A 24283-nucleotide genomic window follows, 5' to 3' on the forward strand; every position below is an offset into this window, starting at 1 on the left:
GAAGACCCTTGTTGAGGAGACCAGCAGTGTTTGTGTGTCTGAACTCTGTGTGGTGTTCAGGTGCTGCAGACGGCGGGTCAGAACAGCACCTTCATCCTCCGCCCAGATTGTAGCGCCACCTTTTCTGACAGGCAAGTCTCTCTCTCTCTCTCTCTCCTCAGCCTATGGTTCTTTATGGTTCTGAAGATCCACTTTTTGTTTTAGAGACTTCAGAGTGGAGGGTGTGACCGATCCTGTGCTGGAGGTCAGAGGTCAGGGAGCGGAGCCTATGTGGAGGACACACCAGAGTCCGGACTCGGCGTGCTCAGAAGGTTCAATGGGAAGTCTGGAGCAGCAGCAGGACACCGGTAAACCTTGTTACCATCTCCACGTCCAGTCCAGGTTGTACGTCAGAACGTGGACATTTTGTCGGCCATCAGCCAGTGTCTCCTGCTGCTTTAGGACTTTGAGTTTTGGTTTTAGGTCCAAAGAGCAGAGAGACAAACCCTCTGATTCCCTCTTATAGTTCAGCTTTGACTTGACCTGCTGAATCTCTGATTCTTACGTTAATCTATCATTGCTGCTTCCTCACTCTGTTACCCAAGTGGTCCTGCAGAATTTTGTATTTCTGATTGGCGTAAAGCACAGGAAGGAAGAAATTTTAACTTGAATTTTCAAAATAAAAGCCTCAAATTTAAGCAGATAAATAGAAAACTAAGTAAAGGTGAGATTTGCTGCCCAGACTGCAGGAAGCCTGACTGCTGATATAAAATCCTCCTTTTCATCAGACACAGACTCTCTGAGTCAGGGTAGCTCTGTGGGCAGTTTGGGTCCAGAGGAAGACGAGGACAGGAACTCCCTAAAGAACCACTTTGAGAGTTTGGCCTCCACTCTGAGTGAAGGTAAGAACCTCCTGATTCTGCTCAGTGTTCCTCCTGATGTCTTCCAACACTGAGCTCCTCGTGGTTCTGCAGAACGGTTTGATACTGACCTGACCGCTCTGCAGCCAGCGGAGGAAAAACCTTTCCTCAACCCTCGACTCAGCATCTCCACCCGCTTCCTGTCCCGCTTCCAGGACAGGCTCAGGTCCGTTCACCCACAGTCCTCACAGCCTGGCACCTGTCTGAGCTCATCTGTTACTGAGTTCTGATCTGTTTTCAGAGTCCGACCTGGCCGAGCTCCTGTCTCCTTCCCAGGCAGGATCTCCGAGGAGAGCAGCAGAACGGTAAATATACCCACCAGAAACATTCCTCCAGTTTGGACCAGAACATTTTACAGTTTCCATGAAACAGACCTAAAATCTAGAACTCCCATTTTCAGGTGAAATCTGAGCCGAGCTGCACTGTCGAGTCTGCGGGTTCTACTCGGGCAGAAACCGGTGATGGAGGTGAGCCTTCATCTGGTCCAGTTAGTTCTGAGAGTCTTCCTCACTGCAGAGACAGAAACTCATGATGCTGCTTTTTTACAAGCTGGCCCAGCGTCAGCCGGACAACGCAGAAACATTTTCCAGGAGGACTGGAAGTCAAATGATCCATAAGCTCGACCAAAACCCAAGTTCTGATGTAGCAGACCAGAACTACAGGTCATTATTTAATTTTATAAATAAAATTAAATAATGACCTATAAAAACTGATTTCTTATAAAACCATTTTCTTATGGTCTCTGTGGCGTCTTGGAAGTTGAATGTTTTACATGGATTTGTGATTATAAATGGGCACCATTAGTGTGACATAAAGGGTCAGTTCACAGGTTCTTTTGGCTTGTTGATCTATTTACTTCTGGGGTTAAAACTCAACCCAAGGTTCTTGAACTGGGTTCAGTTCAGGTGCGAAAGTCGGCATTAAAATTCCTGTTTTTTTTTGGGAAGGAAAAGACGTACTGATTATAACCTATGAAATGAAGGACCCGTGTTTCATGAAGGTGTTCCTGATCCGAGATGCAGAGCGGAGTGGTCCTTTACCTCGCTGCTGAACCTGAAACCAGCTTCAGTTCTGGTTTCAGGTTCTAGTTAGATGGTTTTTTTCACACATTTTCAAAATGTCAGAAAAGCAGCTGGAAAAATCTAAAAGATCAAGTCTGGAAAAGCAAGAACATTTGGTTTGGAAATGTTGTTAAAATCTCTTTCAGTGTGTCTGTTTTTAAAGGTGACGTTTAATGATGAGCAGGATGGAGGAGCAGTTTGTAGAAATGCTTCTTTGTTTGGATTATTGAAGTCTAAGTTCAGGGGTTCTGTTACCAGACCGGCCCGTTTCTCAGCTGTGTGGGAGCTGCTGTGCCCTGAGGGGACCAGAGTCTCTTCAGGAAATCCTCTGTTCTACTTCATGTAGTAGTGAGTGCATTGACCCAGGCAGGCAGACTGGCTGGACTGGTTCAGCTGCTGCTTCTCTAAGAGCTTAGATCAGATAAAAGCTCACATGACTGCAGCAGAAGAGCTGCTGCTTCTGAACACACAGAGCATCCCAGTTTGTGTGGTTTCAGGCTGTAGATCCTCAGGGTGCCAACACTGAGCAGAGCATCAGAACTGGAAGATGTTGGTCTGATGGAACCTGGTTCATTTCCAGTCTGTCCAACTGCCAGCAGAGGCAGTACAATGCTTTAGAAGATGTCCTCCTGGGAAACCATGAAGATGTTTAATACTCATGGTTCCAACATCAAAACACTGTTGGTTGTGAAGTCCAGCCCCTCATGGGAATGGTGTGTCTGGACGGCAGTGGCGTCTTCCAGTAGAGTAATGCATCCTGACACTCAACTTGACCTTTTGACCTTTGATCAGGGGGTCAGGCCTAACAACTGATCAGCTCTTTTCTTGACTCTAATTTCTATAAATAATTGAAGATGTAAATTTCTGCTCTACTGGATGTATTGTCACTCATCTGTCATCATGTCAGATATTTGTTTTAGGGGTGCACCGATTGATGTTTTTCTGGTCGATCACCGATCTCCCAATTATAAGGAAGTTGGGGCAGATCCACCGACCGATCAGTCAATGCACCCTAATTTGTTTTTAAACATAAAAACCGAAAATAAGTCAAAACGTCTGTTGTTGTGTGAATGAAACTGATGCTGTTTTCTGCTTCCTGTTTTCCATAAGCTGTAAGGATTCATTTCCAGATAAACCTAACATTTGTTTCTCATGACGGTTGTTGGTCCTGAAAGCCCGATCCTTCTATTCAGTCCAGCAGGGGGCCCAGAACTCCTCCCTGAGGAACTCCACGGATAACAAATGCTGGTCTTTGCCATTTAAATACACATGTGATAGTCCACCAACAGGAAGTGTGTGTGTGTTTGTGTAACCACAGTGAGAGGTAAAGCAGTAGTCCATAGGAGAGCTTCCTGTGGGATATCCCATCAGCCCCAGCGGCGCCCACCCCGCAGACGACACACTGTGCTGGTGCTGCAGTGCAGGGAGACTTTGGGAGGTCTGTGAGTGTCAATGGGGTGTTTCTGTCTGATCTTTGGGTTTCTTTCTGCTGGACTGTTCACTGGGTCGGGCTGAAAGCTTCTGCTCAGATGAAGATATTTTCTGCTCGATCAGCAGATGATTTCAAACCGCTCATCAGAATCAAACCTGTAATTAGGATTACATCGATCCATCGGTGCAGAACTCTCACACAACTGGGACATTTCCTCTCTTACTCACCTTCACCTGACATTCAGAACCCAGTCCAGTGTCAGGTTTACAGTCTCACCTGTTTCTGTTTGATCCAATCAGACATCACCTCCAGGACTCAGACGGCCAACAGCAGCACAGAGTCTCCAGTCCCACAAGACGAGTCTCGCCTCACATACCTGGACATCTCCATGAGCTCCAAACCCGGTTTGATTCCCCCCGTCTCCTCCCAGGAGGAGAACAAGGAGAACCTGAGCTCCGCCTCAGACCCCCAGCCTCCACCCACCCCCTTGCAGTCTGATGATCCAGACCTCCTGAGCCAAAAAACCCTCAAGCCCCAGGAGCAGGGCAGCAGGTAAAGCTGCCTCCAGTACCATCCTAGAGTTTATTAGTGTTGCTTCTAGAAGGGTTTCTGCTCACTCAGGAAAACTAAAGACTAGTTCTCAGATCCAAATGATGAAGCAAAATATTTGTATTTTCAGACTTCATTGCTTGGCCCGTTGTCTAAATGTTATAAGTGTGTCCATATGTCCACTTTTCTTTGGAGACTTCATGGATAAATCCTGACCTTTAGTTGAAATATCTGCAGTGAAACTAATAAAAGTAGAACAAGAATGTTAGAATTTTGTCATGAAAACTGCCGAAGTCCGGCTCTGAGAAGGTTCATCATCCAACCTGCTGCAGGTTTTAGAGGTCTTCTGTCTGTTGACGGCAGGTTACACTGAAGATGACCTCCAGATTGTAAAAGCCAGTTTAGCTTCTGTTTAATACGTCCCAAACTGTTGGGGTGTTCCAGATAACTGAAACCTTCACTAACCAGCATCTCCATCCCTTCATCCTCTGCTGTGACCTAGTGCTGCCTCTCAGATCTTCAGCTCAGGTCTTCCAGGTTTCTGACTTTTATATTCCTCAGTAAAACTTCACTGTGAGGATGAGCTGTGTGCTCGTATGTCTGATCTCAGCAAACTAATAAATATTCAGTCTGTTTGTGTTCAGTAAGATTATTTTAATGCTAATTTTCTTTGGCTTTTTAAAGCTTTTTATTTCTTGATGATTTGAGTAAGAAATAAACTTTAGTTCAGTATCAGTTTTTCCATAAAGTCTGCAGATACTGGCCACGCCCACTCTGATGTCACAGTGTGGAGAAAGCAGATGGAGCATCAGCAGCCTTGAGGAGACACCGACGAATCCAAACAGAACACTAATCCAGAGTCCCGCCCCTTCAGTGCCACTCAGTGGTAGAAAGGTGAAGGATCCAGCTGTTCAGAAGACCAGATTCCAGACCGATCCAGGTAACTGCGCTGATCCTGATGTTTCTCAGACAGTTCCTAATCCCGCACAACTTGTTGCTGCTGTTTTTATGTTTTTCTAATTTATTTTTTCAGTAAAATATGTTCAGGATAAAATAAAATATGGCTTTGTCTGTAATCAGATACCCAAGCTGGGTCAGACAGTTTATGCAGATGATGCGTTTGTATAAATCTGATTCATGTAGCCCAAACAGAACGGAAGATACGCTGTAAATATGGTTCTGTGAATTCCTGGATGACTGCCAGTGGCAGTAAACAAAGTGGATGACTGATACCAGCAATGTGACGAGGAACGGGGTTACTCACCCATCGCTCAGGAGGCCGAAGCCAGAGGCAGGACTGCTGAAACCAGAGCAGACCCTTGGGCCACGTTAAAGTGGTAGAAACGTGCAAAGGTGCATGGAGCAGCCGAGGATACCACTGCACAGATGTCCCCCAGCGCCATGCCCCTCATCGCCGCTAAGGATGTAGTCGTACATCCTGGTGGAAGGACACACGACACCTGAGGGTGCAACAGCACCCTCAGATCTATATGCCACCGCAATGGCCTCAACCACCCAATGCAACAGCCTGTGTCTAGAAAGTCTCTGCCGCCGTTACGAACAGCAGGTCCGACTGTCGGACGGCAGCCGTAGCTCAGATGGAGCGCCGGCCTACGTCGTGGAGGATGCAGCTGCCTCGCCCCTCGGAGAAACTGCGTCAGTCAGTAATGCGCCCCAACCTGCCTGCCATCAACATGATATTGGAGGTATTGCAAAATGTCATGCAGGGAACAGCGATCTGGGTCCAAACCCATCACTGCACCATGCTGTATAACGTTGCCAACAACAAGCATAAGCCTTCAAAGTAGAAGGAGCTCAGGCCCTCTGTAGCGTCCAGCGGATCGAGGGCTCCGGATCTGTCAGGGACTGCCAGCCCCCTTCAGCGGCCACACCGCAAGCTGAAGACGGCCTGAGGACAGATGCCACAACTTCCTGTCCATCTTGGACAACAGGTCCCGTCTCACCGGAAGCTGCCACAGCTCCCCGGCCAACAAGTCGGAGGAGCAGTGGAAACCAGACTGTCATGGGCCACAACGGCGCCACCAGGAGAACCCTCTGAGTCGATGGATTCACTCGGTGAAGAGTGGGCAAAACGGTGTTAAAGCATACAGCAGCTGGCCAGGCATTGGCGAGGGTGTCAGTCCCTTCCTCCGCCAGGGAAAACCACAACGGGCAATGCGTCGTGCTCCGTGAGGCAAAAAAAGATCCACCTGGGCCTTGCCAAACTGATCCCACCTGAGGATCCATCCTCCATTCCCCTTTGGGAAGCCTCTGGTGGGGTAGGCAGTCCGCCACAGAGTTCCTCCTGCCTGGTAGGTGCATCGCTCTCAAGGAGGCAAGCTGAGGGTACGCCCAAGTCCACAGCCTCCGGGCCTTCCTCAAAGACTGCAGTGACCAGGTTCCACCCTAATTGTTGATGTGGAACACTACTGATGTACTGTCCGTCTGGACGAGCACATGCTTGCCCCTGAGAAAAGGCAATAAGTGCCTGTTGGGGGCCCCACAGCCCCTGGATGGACCTGCACTGCCACAACACTCCCATCCCTGGGGCGATGCGTCCGTTGTCATCAACTCCCGCCGTGCAGGAATCGCACCGGGGGGGGGGGGGGGGGTGTACACGGTGTCTCTCCAGCGACTGAGAAGAGCTGTGCACCTGGGCGTGACCCATACCTTGACCCTCCTGTGTAACAGGGGCTCCATGTGACGGGCATTGAACCACTGCTGCAGGGGGCAAAAATGAAGCAGTCCAAGGGGTGTCGAGGCCGAGGGTGCCACCAGCATCCCCAACAATCTCAGCCATACCTGAACTGGGGTGCCGCTCCCAGATGAAGAGACTGGAGCAGGGACTGAATACGGTCCAACCGCTCCGCTGTGGGCTGTACCAGCGTGGCCACCGAATCCAGGGCTATGCCGATGAAAGCAGTCTCTGCTCTGTGGGGGTAAGAGAGCTCTTCTGCCAGTTCACCACCAACCCCAGTGCCTGGTTGTGATCCAGGACCCTAGACGTTGTCAGACACACCAGAAGGTGCACAGACGAGCCAGTCGTCGAGATAAGGCAGGATCTTTATTCCTGACCAGCACAGAGGACGTAAGGGCACCTTCACGCACCTTAAAACACCCAAGGAGTTAGGGACAGGCCAAACCGCAGGACTGCAAACTAGTAAGTCTTTGCCCGAAAGGCAAACCGCAAGTGCTTCCTGTGTTCTGGATGGATGGGTCTCTTATAGGCGTCTCTCAAATCTATTGAAGAGAACCACTCTCCTGGACGGATAGCCTGAAGAATGTCGTGGGAGCACCGCATCTAAAAAGGCATAACCTTCAGAAACCGATTCAGACCACTGAGGTCCAGCACTGTCCGAAGGGAAGCATCCTATTTTGCCCCGGCCATCCCTGACTGCAGCATCTGAAACTGGGCCAGCAGAAGCACGGAGAGGGAATTGCCGATTTGAGCCGCAACTTCGTAGGCTTGTCACAGAAAGCAGTCGAACAGCGGGCTTTCTCCTTCATCTCATCTGGGGAAAGCACCAATGGGGTGATCCATGGGGGGCATGCGGTCCAGCCCATGGACCTCTCTCCCTTGGATCTGTCCAGCAGCGCTGAAGTTCTTCCAAGAAAGCCGGCAACTGTGGCACAGCAGAAAACAGGATTGCCAGTGGGACGGGCTGCCGGTGCATCATCCAGCCCGATCTTAGCCAATGCAGCCATAATATGGCTCATAATGCCACCCCCGATTCATACATGGGTCAGTCAACGCCTCTCTGAGATGACCCATGTCCAGGGTCTTGGGGGACAGCACGTGGCCATCCTCCACTTGGAGAGGAGCCCCACAAGAAGTGCACACCAACATCCTCAGTTTACCAGCCCAACCAGCAAGACCAACAAGAACTTCAATTAAACTGAAGAGCGCGAATCAGCTTACCACCAATAATTACACCAGCTAGGTAATCGGAGCGAGAACTGCGGCAGAGCGCAGTCAGAACATCCAGCCACTTACCTTATGATACCAGCTATCACTCTTCATCGTTTTCCACCGGAGAGAGAAGCAAGCCATATAAACGTTGGAAGCAGATGAGCCGTTCACCGTCAGACGCTCCGCGCACCTCCAAACACAAACAGCAGAAAAAAGAAACGCCAACCACAGCCTTATGGTGCGTTCAAACCGAACGCGGATTCTGCGATAGGAGCGGCCGATTTACATGTTATCCCTATGTAGAGGCGCGTTCAGGAGCGGCGCGGTGCGAAGGAGACGAAGGACGCGGTACGGAAGGTGCGCCGAGCGAAGCGAGAGCGATGGACGAGTTGAAAAATCGGAACTTTTTTCTCAATCCGCGTCAACCAATCAGGGACTAGATGTGGCTGTGACGTAGGGTGAAGGACCACAGCAGAGAAGAAGCGGTTGTCAGTGAAGATGGAGGACCAGATCATAGTGGCGGTGTGCAGAAAGCCAGAGTTGTATGACTCAACTAATTACTTTTACCGAGACAAGTACAGAAAGGACCTGGTTATGTTTAGGCACAAATATCTTAAATTTAGGAGACGTGGACATTAAAAATCGGCTGTTTTTTTTTTTTTTTTACTGAGCTGAGATTTATTTACTCACCGAAGACAGATGGACAGGCGTTCAGCAGCGGGGATACAGCGCCGGTAGTTGGTTTCCCAGAGGCCGATTCGTCTCCCAACGCGGGAACTGGGTCCTGGATAGACGGAAGTACCGCTGAAATCGACCGTCATCCAGACGCAGCTCCTGGAGTAGGTGGTGGTAATCTCCGAACTGTTCCTGTCCCTGAAGAATCTGGTGAACCCAGTGACGTCGACAGCGTAAAACACCGTGATTATCCGTGAAATCCATGTCCGCCATGTTCAGTTGAAACCAGCAAGCAGCAGATGGAAGCTCCTCCTATTTGATGACGCAGCGAAGCGTTGCCGTTTGTTGCCAAATGGCAACGCGAAGTCCACGCGGAATGTCAAACGGGCATAAGCACACAAATGAGGCGAAATATTTGCTGAATCCGCGTTCGGTGTGAACGCACCTTTAGAGGGCTACGAAAGAGGACTCCGACAGACAAATCACAGGCAGGAAGACGCCAGGCAGCACGGAAACGTGTGCTTACCTCTTATCAGGCCTGCAGAAACCCAAAAGTTCCGAAACACGAACTCATAGAGCAGTCAACTTGGAAGCACGCCAAGTCGACAGCGAGGAGATCAAGGACACCGGACGTAGGTGCTACTTATAGCCGCAGCAGCCAGGTAGGCTAAACGTCACGTACACTTTGTTCACATAAACCTCGACAAACCCACTCAGTCAGGAAGGAATGAAACAGAACTTTAGATTTTGGAGAATTTAATCTAATGAAATTGGCAATATTTATTTATAAGAGGATGAATTTAAACGAGTTTGCAAAAAAGAATATTCCAGTTTCCTGAAGGCAGAGATACTAGTAGTTAGTAAAAGTTTTTAATTTTTTTAATCTTCTGATTTGATGTTTCTGCTGCAGCTGATTTATCGTTCTTTGCTCCGCCAACTTCTTCCTCCTCTCCCCTGTCAGAGAAGCCCCACCCTCAGGCAGACGACACCTTTCAGACAGGTAACATCAGATTGATGAATCCCTGGATCATCTTAGTGTTTCCTTTTCCATCTCCTCTCTGAAACACTGACATCTAGTGTTCTTTTCATTTTATTAATAGAATTGTTTTATTCGCTTCAGGTGAGGAAGAGGAGGTGGAGTCTATCAGCTTGCGGCAGTGTCGACAGGTTGCCAACGAGCTGCAGGAGGCAACACAACGAGCTGTCCTTCTTTACTGGCAGGTTGGTGTTTTTCTGACTGCTGAATGAAATCTTCTGTTTTATCTTTAAGTGATTCAGAGTGGCAGCTTCATCACAAGAACCGTCTGCTTAGATTTCCGGATCAATCTCGTATTAAAAGACTAAAACTTTGAGGATTTCTTCTGATTTTTTTCGCAGCAGGTTGGCGGGTCTGAGCGCCGTCCAGAGAGCTCCTCCGTTCTGCAGGAGGCTTTCGCCAACGTTCACGGAGAGCTGCAGGCTGTGATGCAACCAGCATGCAGCGGCGTTCCCTCTGGTCAGATGCAGGATGACCAGACGATGTCCCTGCTGGAGAAATACTCGGAGCTTCTGGTCCAGATGACTCTGAATAAACTGAATAAAATCTGAACCAGAACCGACATCGGTATCGAGGCCGATGAAGGACAAAACTCAGTCAGTCGACAGAAACTATTAAACTAAAAGCACCTTATTGTTTTACTGCCAGCAGTATTTTTGGTCTTTTAAATCACACTCACTGTTTTTAATGAAAGCTTTTAGATTTGTAATAAATGTTTTAGGTGTTTGATCAACATGTTTCACTAAGATCTTCATTTTTCATTCAGGCCTGAACTGTTAGAGAGTTCAGACAAACCAAAATCAGAATATTATTTCACCTGAAAAACCTAAAATAAGATCCAGCATAGGGAGTAACGATGCAGAGCTGCATGATGGAGATGGTCCACTGGACCTTTTCTCATTCAGGATGATGATGATGATGATGATGTACCGGTCCACATAGAAAACAGACTCATTCTAAAATGCAGATAAACTCAATATCATGACCAGCAAACAGTCCAGATCTAATTTAAACTGGTTTTGGTGGAAACTGGGAAAACTTCTGAACAATGGCTGTTATAAAACAGAATATTAAATGTTAATTTCACAACAAATTGACTTTTGACAAACGTAGTCAACTATTAGGGAGATGATCTACTCCAGTCACAATTTGTTCACATTTTATTTTATGAATTTGTTTTGTACATTCACCTAATTTTCCTGTTTATTTTACTTTTGGATTAGATTTTATTTCCATATACTTTTTAAATATGTGTTGACATTTATTTATTTTTTTCCCGTGTCCTGTCCGGCAGAGTAGCACCAGTAACATTTACTGGTTTTATTCCGAGAAATGCGTTTATGGAGAGATTGGTTTTGGGGGTGTGGCCTATTTTGGCCTCAATGAGGAAGAAGGCAGGGTGTGCTCTGATTGGCTGGAAACATCCCTCGCCCCGCCCCAATTCAAGTGACGAATCTTAAAGTAAATAAGTTAATAAACAAAAATAAAGTTGAAAGAGCAGAGAGGAACATGAAGGCAACCGGAAGAGCGAGGTCTCTCTGAGGACCAGGCCGGTTTGGGAGAGTTCCTCAGCGGGGCGCAGCATGAGGCGGCCGGGTCACCCCGGATCATGGCCGCACTGATTCGGGATGGATCTTGGCGGAGCGTCGCAGCGAAGCGGCCGGTCCGTAGAGACCTGGAGGGGCCACATCATCCAGCAGCTGAAGGACCGAGATCGGACCCAGAGCGCCATGTTCCAGGATCTGATCCGCTTCTGTAAGAACGTCAGAGATTTCTTCGGTTCAAAGCGTGAGAGAGCGACTGGACTCGGTCAGAACCAAACTCCTTTCAGAAAAACGCCCATTTAACAGCGAAATGAAATAACTCGTTTTGCACCTAAAATCTGACCTTATTTTGACAGAGTCTGGTTCAGCTGCAGAACAGACATGCACCAGTCGTCTGAGTTCAGTACCGAACCGAATCTCAAACAGAAACTTCCTTTTTATTTTGTACTTGCTGGTACAGGAAGTGGTCCAAAACAAAACCACAGGCTGGTGCACTTCCTCTAAGAAGTGACTAATGTTGGACAGTTTCTGCATCTGTACACCAATGAGCCAGCTGTCCACACACACACACACACACACACAAAGGTTTACGTGACTGAAATGGGTCTAAAACAGGACGGGTTCTGAATGGAGTCTGGTGCTTGTGGTGACAGGTGTTTGTTTTTCTGTGAATGAAATTACGATGCTTTTGCTACAGTTGCTCTGAATGTAATCTGGTCCGTTCTGTCTGGTAAACATTGTGGTCCAGAGCAGGACCGGTTTCTTCTTCTGACTGTCCTCTATTCTCAGACACTCTGCTGCTGGAGAAAACCAATCTGACCAAAGGGATCCTGAACCACTCCGGCAGGTAACTCACCTGAGCTCTGACTGCCTCACTAGGTGTGCAGAAGTTTCAGTGTCTGAGGATGTTTGTTTTCTTCATCCAGACCTCCCTCTGAGGGCTGCTTCCATTCATCTCTGCAGCAGCAGAACAGCTACCTGAAGAAGACAACGGGAGAGGTGAGAAGATCTGTGTGTGTCTGTGAATAATAGGACCTGTTCCTCAGTAACATGAGCTCATGTTGAGACCTACCTGGAGATCTCACCTGGAGAGAACACGACATACACACTGCATTATTATTTGTCTAACATAAGCTAAACCATACGACATGTCAAACACCTCATACCAACTGTCAAGCACGGTGGTGGAGGGCTGATAATTGGGGCTTGCTAGTGCACCTTGCAGCCATTGAGTCGACCTTCTCCTTTCTTTAACAAATTGTTTCAGAATTGAATTTAACATCTGAAGCTTGGCTCAAACCGGGATCACCAGGAGAAACCGTCCTTTGTCTGCAGGACCAGAGCGACACAGCTCTGGTCTGTGATAAAGAAGCAGCTGGGCTGAAAGGTTACTCTCTGGTTTTACTGGTCCATCTGTCTTCTGACCTGCATCACCTTTGGTCCTGACATATGGGTCATGACACCAGAAATAATAAAGTTCTACATATTTTGTTGGTTGAATGGCCTAAGAGTAGAGGAACAGGACAGTGATCTCCTCAGCTGGTTCAACCAACACAACAATCCATCCGTTTCCTCTTATCTGATATTAGATCATAGGGGGATCCACGAGGGAAACCAAGATAAACTTCTCTCCAGAGACACTGTCCACCTCCGTCTCAGGCCAGGACGGATATATTGTCTCTCCAGCTTGTTCTGAGGCTGTCCCGGGGTCTCCTTTCATTGGGATGTGCCTGGAAAACCTCGAATGGTTTTTTCCTGATCCGATTCCGAACTAATCCGCCTTTTGATGCAGAGCAGCAGCAGCTCTGCTCTGAGCTCCTCCTCTCATTTCTGAGGCAGAGCTCTGTTCAACCACTTGCATCCAGGATGTCTTTCCCACAGTCATGGTGCACATCTCATACCCTGTAGGTAAAGGTCAGTAAATCCAGAACTTTGCTTTTTGGGTTAATTTTCCTTACCACAGACTGATCAGCACCAGAGCCCTGGTCCATTGCTCCATCACTCAAGAGCAAGATACCAGGATTGTTGAACCCATCTGTTTGAGACAGAGACTTGCCTCCAACTCCACCTGTTTCTAGTAGAGACCACTGACGTAGAACCACTCCAGTAGACCCTCTGGTCCCTTTTCTTAAAGTTTGGGACTACTGCTCTGGTCAGCCACTCCACAGGTCTTGTTGAGGTTCTCCCTAAAACACTGAAGAGGTGTCTCAGCCACAAGCACCAAGTAAAGTCTTGAGCCTTCAGCGTCTCTGGACAAATCTTGTTCACCCATCGCGTCTGCAGCTTTCTGCCTACCTCAGCATCTTCTGCCATAGTGATGGTCTCATCTGAGTCCTCAGGCTCTGCCTTCTCCACAGAGAGCAAGGGGCCTGGTTTCCAGAGAGTTCCTCTAAATGCTAATTCGTTTGTGGGACAATATCCTCAGTCTGGGTGTGCTGTCCCCCCAACAAAAAAACAAGACTATCCTGGTGGTTCCCTGCTTTTCCTCGGCTTAAGGCCTTCTGAAAGTTCCCCATCAGAGTCCGTTTTACAAGAAGTTGTATGACTTAGCAGTTTGCTTCATGATTGCACTTAATATATGCCGATGCAAACTTGCCCATAAAGTCTTGCAGATTACATCAACTTGGCTTATTTCTGCTTCAGGATCCAGTTGTTCTAATTTCAGTCCCAACAAACAGCAGGAGCAGACGTTCTCATAGAGCTCCAGGTCCTGACCTGCTGAGGCAGTGAGGAATCACGTTGGACTGATGTTCCTCAATCATTTATTGAGTCGCTACAGACAGTAAAAGACGATGCTATGACTCGTCTCTAGCTATGTGTGTGCAGCGTCATGAATTAAACTGCACTTTCTGTGCTGTTTTTCTCAGATCTGGACCAGAACTGGGTCTGATTGGGATTTTATTTAACTGTGGTCAACTCAAGGTGTTTGTTTCCTGGAAAACCTCCAGTTTTCAGGAGATTTCTACATCTGGAACATTTGATCATTCTTACTGTTTTGGAGGAAATTTATAGCAGTAACACGGAGAAGAGACCAGAACCAGGCAGTGTCTACCGATGGTGCTGGAACATATGGTTTGCTAACAAGTCTTGGGTAGAAGTTACTGGATTCGATTCAGGGTAGACTTTATTAAACTGGATGAACTCAGAGCTCTTCGTTAACCGTTAACAGACGAGGATTTTCTGTTCTCCATGAGGTTTCATCTCTGAGCTTCATGGAGGAACACCTGCAGGTGTCGTTTCCTAATTTTCACTACATGCTTTCATTTACGTGCTGCAGCAGCACAGCCTGCAGGAGGAATGAGAGAAAGGTTGTCCTGCTGTTTAGGAGGCAGGTTTGGATCTTAACTTAAACTCTCCAATGAGCTTCCAGAAGGAGCCTGCAGTAGCTGGAGGCAGCTGAACTGTGTGTGTGTGTGTGTGTCGTTGCAGCTGGCCTATCAGGCGGTGGAGCTGCAGCAGCAGATTAAGATCAGAGAATGGGTCCTGCAGGAGCAACAAACCAGGTGAGTCTCACAGGGCTGGATCTGCCTGCTCACCTGAGGAGGGGAGTTTTACAAGTTCACCTGACCAACCACTTTAAGGCTACTGAATCTGGTTTAAGGAGGTCATTTTCCTAAAATCTGTGCTAATTTTTTTTTAATATTGAAAATTTTGTCTAAAGTATTAAAATGTTATTCCAAACTTTCTCCTTTTTTATTTAATTCTCCTTTAACTTTGTGCTAACTCTAATAATCAACGTGTGAGTCTGCAGTTTTCAATGAGCTGTCCCTCATCCTTATTAATCTTTAATAATGATGGTTGCTCCTCCTCCTCCTCTCTGTTATCAGACTGCAGGAGGAGGCGTGTCGGCTGGCAGGAGCGTCTGATGCTAAACGGGCTCTGAAGGAGCAGGTGGAGCAGGTCGAAGAGAAGAACAAGACCCTGAAAACGAAGTATGATGCACTGCTGCAGCGTCAGAGGGAGGCGGAGTCAAAACTCAGGGAAGAGAAGGAGAAAGAGGAGCGAATGCTGGAGGACATGATGCACCAGAAGAAGCAGGCCGCTGCCCGTCTGAACCACCGCAACGAACGCCGCTCTAGGTTGGCTAACACAGGAAATGCACCTGCTCTCCACACCTTTTGAAATCAATGAAAAGGGAGTTTCAATAAAACTTTGTTTAAACCTCATTAAACATCATATTCTCGGCTTCCTGGAAACCCCTGAAGCTTGAAGATATCAGGTGTTACTGGTCAACTTGTTTCAGATCCTTCATGTTTGTTTCCATCAGAGCTCGACAGGCAACAGTACAGAAGGAGCTGCAGACGGCTGCCAGGTCAAAGGTCATCGTCGACAGGTGAGATCTTCCCCTGAGCTCTTCATCCAGTTCTGCATTTCACACAAAGCTGAAATGAGACCGAGCTTTAACAGGATAAAATCACCCCAGAACTTTGTGTGTTCAGTTCATCCAGCGCTCCGACCTCCAGGGCCACGTCTCCAAAGAACGAAGATAAGGTTGAGGAAGATAAGTCCACCAGACGAGGACCGACTCGTCTCTTCAGGTCATCGATCCTCAGATTCTGCCGTTGTGTTTCTGACAGGTTTATTTTTTACAGAACAAACTGCTAGAAAAAAATTGCTTCATTAATTCAACCCAAACTGAGCAAAAATATACTGGAAATTCATAAAATTAAGAATGTTTCAGGTAGCCTTTAACTCAGTGTTTTATAGAAAAATTGGATAAAAAAAATCTAATATTCGGTTTAAAATGTCTGATGTTTGCATCAGACATTTGGAATATTTCACGTATTTCCTTTTTAAACCTTTAAAGATGTTAGAAAAGAGAATTCCTTCTGTTTTAAAGCTGTTTTCATCTGATTTATTGAGGCTTTGATGAAAACTGTGACCCGTTTTTATTGCCGTCCTTATATGGACCCCGTTACCCTGGCAACAAGCTAACCCGAACCCTGTTTCTCAGGTCGGCGTCGGCCACGTCCCCAAGGTTCTTCTTCTCGTCCAAGTTCTCCATCAGAGAGATGTTTGAGTGAGATTTTGAGTGCAGACGGTTTGATGTTTGGTGTGGTTTTGGTTCATGTTTTCTCGCTGATGGAAATGTTTGACCTCAGCAGAAAGAAAAGGGGTCGTTCGGTCCACAGCCTGGAGGAGGACCTGCTGTATCCGGTCGGAATCTGTTTATCAGCCAGAGTTCCTGCCAGACCTCTGCAAGTTCTGGTAAAACTTTCACTCAATACATTTCTACCACTGGCCATACTGGGATCTTTCCCAAAGCAGACCTGTGAAATTCCTCTAAATACACCAAAAAGAGCAGTTTTAGGAGCCCTCTCTGGCTCAGGGACTCTGGAACCTGATCAGCTTCTGGAGCGTCTTCAAGGGGTGGGAATATGGGTTGTACCAGCCAACTGAAACCAGTTATAGCCTCTGGCTTCTGGTCCCTATTTCCAACAGTGAGCGTATAAGAGGGGGAGAGCATCCCTGAGAAAGACCCTATCCAATCAGACATCCTATTAACGACTGCTTTGTTGACGGACGAGGCAGGAAGTCATCGATGTAACTTATCCCATCTTCTGACACCAAAACCAGGTGAAATACTGGAACTGCAGGTAGTTGGCCCCCTATCCGCTTTCATCTCAACAGAGCAGCCAAAAACAAAAACTAAAATGTAAGTTTTACAATCTTTAAATTCTAAGGTTGGACATTTCAGAACAGAATAAAAAGATCTGTGTGAAATCTGACCCCATAATAATAATCTCTTGACATTTCATCATGTTCATCATTATAAGCACAACTTGTTTCAGCTATCAAACACCGTGGTGAACTGATGGTTGGGGTTACTTTTCAGCCACAGGACCTGGACACCTGGAAGTCCTTGAGTGGGCCTGTTTTAATCATTGCATTAATTCTCAAGGCTAACAACACTAATGCTCAGAAAATTGAGTTAGAGGAAAAAGAGCAAGCTGTTAAACAGATAAAATCAGTTTGGCTCAAACTGATTTTATCTGTCCAGCTCCTCAGGACTGAGCATTTGTCTCCATCTGGTGGTGAACGAGAGAACTGCAGGAATTGATGTCTGTCCTGTATTGACCAGCGGTTCCCGCTGATTGGTCTTTAAGTCTCTGATCCGTCCCATCTCGTGTGTCTGCGGTCAGTAATTAGATGCAGCCACCTCTCAAACAGCCTCTGAGTGTTTCTGCACCTCACAAAGAGCTCCTGTGTCCTCAGCTGTTACCCAGCATGCCCCTCTCTGACCTTTCTGCTTTCACATGCTGACTTGTAGGCGTTACCATAGTAACAACGGTGCCTGTCTCCCTCAGGAGGCCCATGAGCAAGGCATCAACGCGGTGCGGTTCAGCTTTGGCTCAGACCTTCTGGCCACCGGCGGGACAGATCGGGTCATCAAAGTTTGGGACGTCCGAGCAGGTAAACTGGACCCAGCTTATGTCAGCAGATTGTCCTCATGTCTGTTTCCTGTGGTTGTGACCTCATTGATGATGTCACCAGGCTCGCTGACCCACAGAGCCACGCTGGACGGCAGCACTGAGGGGATCACCTGCGTGGAGTTTGACCCCACGGTGAGTGCAGCCCCGGAGCCCGAGCTCAAATGTCAAAACGGGCACGCTGCTCCTGATGCACATGCATGTTTGTGTCTGCAGGGTCGCAGGATCCTCGCAGCGTCCCACAACAAGTCTGCTCTGCTGTGGCGCCCGGATGACTCCGTTCCCAAGGTAACCAGATCTATCTGTGGTCCAAGGAGGAGATCAGAACTCCAGTTTGGACGCAGTTTACCCAGAATCAGCTGATGCTTTCTGGGAGGTTTTATAAGAACAGAAATATTTTGACAAGAACTAGAAGTTAAACCAAGCAAAACACCAACAGTCTGGGTCTGAGTTTATCAGCCTTATTTCATCCGTTAATATTCACCCATTCCTGTAATTCCCTCTGAAGCACAAAGCAGCTGGGATGGACAATATTCCATCTGTGTGGCTACACGGCAGGAACGCTGGGAGGAAAGGACCGGAGCCACAGTGGGACATGTTGATGGGAAGCCTCCAGACAGGAGAGCTGCTGATGAAAAGACACTGAAACATTTAAAGCTGGCTGACAACCACCTAGTTTTCCCCGTCGGCTGTGGGGCTTCCTTGGTAGGCAGCAGAGATGAGCAGATTCAGACGTCAGGATGTACATCTCACATTTAGGAGCTGGGAACTGTCCACATCTACCAGCAACTCCGTCCTGTCAGCAGTCGGCCCATTAAGGCTGGCTCTGATGGGACAGGGTTGGTTTATTTCCTCTTCTGTGGTGGCAGCATGAATGCAGAAAGTCCAACAGAGGTTTTAGAGCAACGTCTGCTGCCTTTATGGTCACGTCTTTCCAGGGATTTCCAACCATTTCTCACCACATTCAGAAGGCCTGGCTGAGGAAGAGGAGGGTATTGGTACTAGGCTGCTCTGCCTGCAGTCCTGACCCAACACCTTGCAGTCGGACCCTTGAAGACATGTGTTCTGTAAGAACGGGATAAAATAACACCTGAAACATTACAATCACATTCACCTACCTTCTATAGGAACAAATGGACCATCGGGTTTAGGGTTAGGCTTAAAATGAGGTTACTCAAATGAAAGTCACTACAATGTCCTAATAGTAATCATGATAATTATAGAAATACTAACGGGTGTGTGTTGGTCAGGTGACTCTAACGGGTCACAGCAGGAAGGTGACCGCAGCCCGGTTCACCTGCGTCCCCCACCAGGTGGTGACAGGAAGCACAGACCGGACCGTCCGGCTCTGGGACCTGAACAGAGCTGCCTGTGAGTAACCGTCAGTGCTCGTTGCTGATTGGCTGAGCTGCTGCAGGTGTATCTGTGCGTATTTAAGGTAAACTGTGTGTCTGCAGGTGTGCAGCAGAGGGAGGTGCCGTCGTTCTGCAGTGACCTGGTCTGTTCTGAGAGCAGCATCATCAGTGGACATTACGACTGCAAGATCAGAGTCTGGGACAGCAGGTACCTCCTCCTCCTCTTCCTCCCTGTTGAGTCTTACTGAGTCTCCAATCAGGTGACGTTACAGGAAACCTTCTGAGCTCATGGTTCTCAAACTATACTCAGCAGCATTTATTGGATTTATCATCAGAAACCGACGGTTCCCAGAAACCAGAAACAAGGAGAGGTGGAAAGGTTTCAAAGTCAGAGCTTGGATCTGGGAGTGACATCTAGCCCAAAGTTAACCGGGCTCCAGGTCCAAGTTAAAAAACCAGTGGGATTTGCTCGTGTATGTTCAAATAAACACGTTTTACTGCAGCTTCCACAGAGTTTTACAACAAGGCAGCCATATTGGATTTAGAGACGGCGTTGAGAAACCTCTAACTTTCCAACTCAGCTTTTTATGATGAGACAAAAACCGAAAAAGTCTGTCAGGATGGCGGTTCTGACCCGGTTCTGCTCTGAGACTTGTCTTAACCTGCTTGTCAGGACGGTGAACTGCGTTCAGGAGCTTCCTTCTCAGGGCAGAGTCACCTCATTGGACCTGAGCTCTGACCGCCGCAAGCTGCTCAGCTGTTGCCGTGACGACTGCCTCCAGCTACTGGACCTCAGGTGGAGCAACGACCGGTTGTGCTTCAGGTAGAGCCGACCCGGTTGTATTGTGAGGTTCTGTTTGGGGTTTCCCGTTGGTGACTCAGGCTGTGTTTGTTTCAGGGCCGACGGCTTCAAGTGTGGCAGCGACAGCACCAAAGCGGTCATCAGGTCAGTCTTCTTCCTGCTCCAACCATGTAGATTTACCCGCTTCAAACTGAAACTGTTCAGATTCACTGTGCTTTGATTAGGACAATCAAATCTGGTATGAGAACATAATTACAGTAAAATGGTGGTGTTGGACAGAACCAGAACCATCGAAAAGCAAACCGTTCTCCATTTCAGATCAGTTTCAGTGTTTGTGTTTAACACCAACAGACTCAGACTTTTCAGCAGTTTCCATGACAACAGCAGCAGCATACTGTCAGTTACAGCTACAGATAACTGAACCCTTCCCCATCGAAGGTCCAGCTTCATGCTGGTTCTGCTGGTTTAAGCCTCATGTTCTCTCCCCCCTCAGCCCTGACGGATGCTACCTGGCAGTCGGATCAGCTGACGGAGCCGTTTACATCTGGAACGTCTCCACCGGGGACCTGGAGACCCGCCTTCCTGACCAACACAGGTGATCGGCTGACTGAGGATGTAATCAATTCGTTTGCTGCTAATTGGGTCAGGTTCCACTCACTTACAGGGTCCAGATTGCTTTTATTAAACCAAGAGGGGAAAAAGATTCGAAGTTCAGAATGTCCTCAGGTTCGTTTACCATGTTTATGGTCAGAGGGTCAACAATGAAGCTGATAGCGGTTCTAATGGCTTCATACACAAAACTGGGTCTGATTATGTACTGGGCCTTATGTTTTCAGGGAGTTCCTCAGGGCTGGATCTTAAGAATTCAAATGTTTTGGGAGGTTATGAGTTCAATTCCTGCATCATGCATGTCAGTGTATGGATCTGAGTGTGACTAAAACGATCATTAGGCTCAGCCTGGACAGGTCACCAGTGCATCACAGGAGAGACAACCAAGCACACACTCATACCTGAGGACAGTTTACAGGCCAGTTAACCAACCTGTCATGTTTTTGGACAGTAAGAGGAAGCTGGAGTACCTGGAGAGAACCTACGTATGCACAGAGATAACATGCAAACTGCATGCAGAAAGACCCCAGGCTGGGATTTGAACCCGGTACCTTTTGCAGCAAGGCAACAGTGCTGCCAAGTCCTAACTGAAGTTTGTGGAACCCGACTGCACCCTGCGCTGCTTTTGGGTCGTCAGACTTCCGAGTGAAGATTTTCTTTAACAATGTGTCTTAACATTGTGTGTCCTCCTGTAGCTCGTCCATTGCTGCCGTGTCCTGGTCTCTCTCAGGAGAATACGTCGTCAGCGTGGACAGGAGCCGGCGGGCCGTGCTATGGAGTGACATCTGAACCAGCCAATCAGACGGGCCCTCCAGTGGAGACGCATCTGAACCCGCCAATCAAGCAGCAGCTCCAGTTTTCACGGCAGGAAGAAGGATTTGACAATGAGCTGTTTTAGGGAACATTTACGGGTCTTAATCTACTTGTTGATGAGGAAAAAAGGGAAGTTTTACATTTTTTTGGTTTTCTAACAGACGTGTGCCGCAATAGCAGATTTTAACGAGGGAAAACTGACTTTTTACTAACTTTCAGCTTTTTAAACAGGAAAACTGTTCAACTTGGGCATAAAACATTGGAACATTGAGGCTGCAGGAAAATAGCAGCAGGTTTTATTGACATTTGAGAAGATGTGTTGATAGGTGCAGGAACCACTCAGCGGATCAGACTAACATTAGCAGCATTCGCTGGACAGGTGTTTCATACCTGAAACAGGTAAAAATCCCTCAGCGGTTTAACAGAAAATCTCTGACAGTCAGATATTTGTAGCAGTAAATCTTCTGCACCACTTGTCTGATAAATGTTCATGAACTAAAGGTTCATTCCACAGTTTCTAAATCTTCTGTCTGAGAAGGTTCTGCAGACTGATCTAAAATTAAACTGGTTATTTTGTTTCAGGGGTAAAAATGATGGTACATCAGCATTTAAACATGAACCAAACATGCTCTGATTGGTCCTAAACGTCATTGGTTAACAACAACCAGAACTGCAGGCAGGTACCACGTGGCACCAAGGTCCAGTGAACATCAGTCCTGTTGCCCAGAGACCGGACCTTCCATACGATGCGGCCAGGCTTGACACGATTTAGAGCTGATCATTTGAGCAGATGGAGGTCCACCGAACCCGGTGACGTTAGAGATAATGAGATAATGAGTTCTGATTATAACATTCACAGCTCCACCTGGACCCTGGATGCTTCTCACTGTCTGGATTGTTCTGAACAATGCTGCAGAGAGCTTTTAAAAACTCCATCCTCAGAAATCTGTCTGCTCTTAGCAGGCAGATTTCCATTTGAACGGCGGCAGCTTTTATCCTCCGTTTAGCCTCTCGGCTCTGAGGAGGGAAAGTCTGAATGTTCAACGGAAAACCGGAAGCCCAGAGGGATGGAGACGGGTTGTTTACCTCTGGATCCATCATCGATCAGAACAGAACCTATTTGTAAATCTATCTCCCTCTGATGATTAACCAAGTGAATGGATCTGTGATGGAAAATCTGATTCTTTAAGAGTTCTGAATTTAACCCGGTTCTGGTCTGGACCCTTGAGCTCTCCATTTTCCAAGATAAATTCCCCTGATTTCCTCCAGTTCACTAAATCCCTTCTGGTTGTGAATGTTCTGGTTCTGTGTGAATATTCCTGAAGACGGTTCTGCTCTTACAGCACGGATGTTTTCCTATATTTTCCTGACTGGGTTTAAAAGCTGCTGATGGTTAAAAGGAAGAAGATGTGAAATGCTCTGTTGTTTGGTTCTGTTGGACCTTCAGGATTTAAAGGGAACCTGTGTTGGATTCATACAGGAAGCAGTTCATCACCCAGACTGGTTTAACTTTCACTTATTTATACAGCATCTTAATCTGGACTGTATGGAAAGACGTTTTAAACAAAATCTTTGCTGAAAGATAAAAGTTCCTCTGAATAAATCCTGAATTTAACCCACAGATCGGTCTGTTTATTCTTTCACCGTGTTCAATAAAACAATCAGAACATGTTTCTATGACTACGTTAGAACAACAGAGTTGTAACTGAAAACGTCCAGCCCAACAGATGTTGCCATTTCATCCAGCAAACATCTAGCTGACCTCCTGCTGGAAGATGTTCATCACAGCAGTCATGGAACCTCCTTTACCTACAAGAAATATGAATATAAAAAGTTCCCTCTGGTGGGTCAAGTTGACCGTGTTTGGTACGCCACGTCGGTAACAGACGTAACAACGAAGGGGTGAGATGACCAGCACCCTTCCTGGACACATACATTCAGAACATCATTGTAGAAGGTTCTAGAAGGTCAACCTTAAGCTGTTTCTGTGAAGAGATGAAGAAATCTTCCACCAATCCGAGGCTGGGTCATGCTGGGTCATGGAGGTAACAGGTTGAGGATGGAAACCTGATCCCAAGGTGTCTCCGGGCCAGGCATAGGTCCTCCAGAGGGTTCGGGGTCAAACTTGATGTCTCCCATTGGGATGTGCCAGGAGAACCTCCATGAACCATGAACCTCCTCAGCTGACTCCTTCCAGTGTGGAGGAGCAGCAGCTCCACCCAGATGATGGAGCTCTTCCCTTCTTAAAGTCTAAGGCTACAGAAGGAACACATTTCAGCTGCTTGGGTCCAGGATCTTATGACCACAAGTTAGCGGTACAGCATAGATGGAGCAGAAAATCCAGAGCTTTGCTTTTTCAGCTCAGGTCTACACTGACCACCACAGACCTAAGCAAGAGAAACCCTCATCCATGTATTCATTTCCTGCTCCATTCTGCCATCACTCAAGACAGCAGGACACTGTATCTTCTCATAATAAAGCCAAGACTCACCCCTGACCTATAGGGACTATTCCATGCTGAGAACCTCAGGATTAGAAGAACTTCTTCTCGTCTTGACCGCCTCACCGATAACTGGTCCAGTGCAGGCTGAAGGTCATGGTCTGAAGACGCTCACAGAACCACATCATCTGCTAAAAGGAAAGTGAAGGCCCTGAGGTTCCCAAACTAGACACCCTTGAAGACACCTTTTGATGCTGTCCTTGAACACAGCATTGGAAACCAGGGAGAAGCCTGCCAGAGTCCAATCGGATCTGGGAATGAGCTTTGGGCTCAGAATGTGGACACAGCTCTTGCTTTGGTGAGAAGAGACCAGAAAGCCCCTGAAAACATCCCACACCCCAGAGAACCTCTCAGGTCAACAGAACCCCCATGACCACCCTCAGCTGCTCCATGAAGGTTAGGATCTGGTCCGTCCTCCTGTTCAGAGACATCAGCGGTCCCAGGACCGGCTGTGTTTTTATTTCTGTCATAGTTTGGTTTTTTGATGGACCAATATGCGGGGAAGAACTCCTGAAGCTCGACGTTTGAAGGTAAGTCTTTATTTTCCGTGGCAGGACACAGAACCAGCGGGGAACAAAGGAAACGGGCTTAAATACAAAAACTGAACAGCAGGGGGAACCAATGACAAATGTGACCAGACAATCAGGGGAAAACACAGAACCGGTGT

At 47.5% G+C, this 24283-nt stretch overlaps 2 protein-coding genes across 7 annotated transcripts in view; both read left to right on the forward strand.

The window, feature by feature from the left end:
- The window catches only part of wdr62 (WD repeat domain 62), a 30826-nt gene extending 20531 nt beyond the window's left edge, over positions 1-10295 (forward strand). For 2 of the 4 annotated variants that reach the window (XM_047391723.1, XM_047391724.1), the window contains exons 22-33: positions 61-131; positions 205-347; positions 768-881; positions 954-1065; positions 1141-1204; positions 1300-1366; positions 3279-3398; positions 3692-3944; positions 4691-4881; positions 9437-9526; positions 9647-9747; positions 9904-10295. In XM_047391723.1, coding sequence (XP_047247679.1) covers positions 61-131; positions 205-347; positions 768-881; positions 954-1065; positions 1141-1204; positions 1300-1366; positions 3279-3398; positions 3692-3944; positions 4691-4881; positions 9437-9526; positions 9647-9747; positions 9904-10113 — 1536 coding nt within the window. In that variant the 3' untranslated portion in view covers positions 10114-10295. The remainder of the gene's footprint in view (positions 1-60; positions 132-204; positions 348-767; positions 882-953; positions 1066-1140; positions 1205-1299; positions 1367-3278; positions 3399-3691; positions 3945-4690; positions 4882-9436; positions 9527-9646; positions 9748-9903) is intronic. The other 2 variants (XM_047391725.1, XM_047391726.1) reach the window with 2 other exon arrangements.
- Positions 10296-11045: 750 nt separating this feature from the next.
- Positions 11046-22737, forward strand: LOC124884412 (protein Atg16l2). Of its 3 annotated transcripts, none has more exons than XM_047392326.1 (18): positions 11046-11317; positions 11896-11953; positions 12033-12105; positions 14536-14609; positions 14934-15185; positions 15374-15439; positions 15546-15644; positions 16061-16126; positions 16209-16314; positions 17415-17520; positions 17602-17672; positions 17754-17825; positions 18788-18908; positions 18995-19100; positions 19566-19715; positions 19791-19838; positions 20188-20289; positions 20999-22737. In XM_047392326.1, the coding sequence occupies exons 1-18, from the start codon at positions 11191-11193 to the stop codon at positions 21090-21092; spliced, it is 1791 nt and encodes a 596-aa protein (XP_047248282.1). In that variant the 5' UTR covers positions 11046-11190; the 3' UTR covers positions 21093-22737. The 3 variants fall into 3 exon arrangements, with proteins under 3 accessions (XP_047248282.1, XP_047248284.1, XP_047248283.1); XM_047392327.1 differs by having other exon boundaries at positions 11047-11317; positions 16212-16314; XM_047392328.1 differs by lacking the exon at positions 16061-16126 and having other exon boundaries at positions 16212-16314.
- Positions 22738-24283: the final 1546 nt, after the last annotated feature.

Source organism: Girardinichthys multiradiatus, chromosome 18 (assembly GCF_021462225.1).
Source record: "Girardinichthys multiradiatus isolate DD_20200921_A chromosome 18, DD_fGirMul_XY1, whole genome shotgun sequence".
Lineage (NCBI taxonomy): Eukaryota > Metazoa > Chordata > Actinopteri > Cyprinodontiformes > Goodeidae > Girardinichthys > Girardinichthys multiradiatus.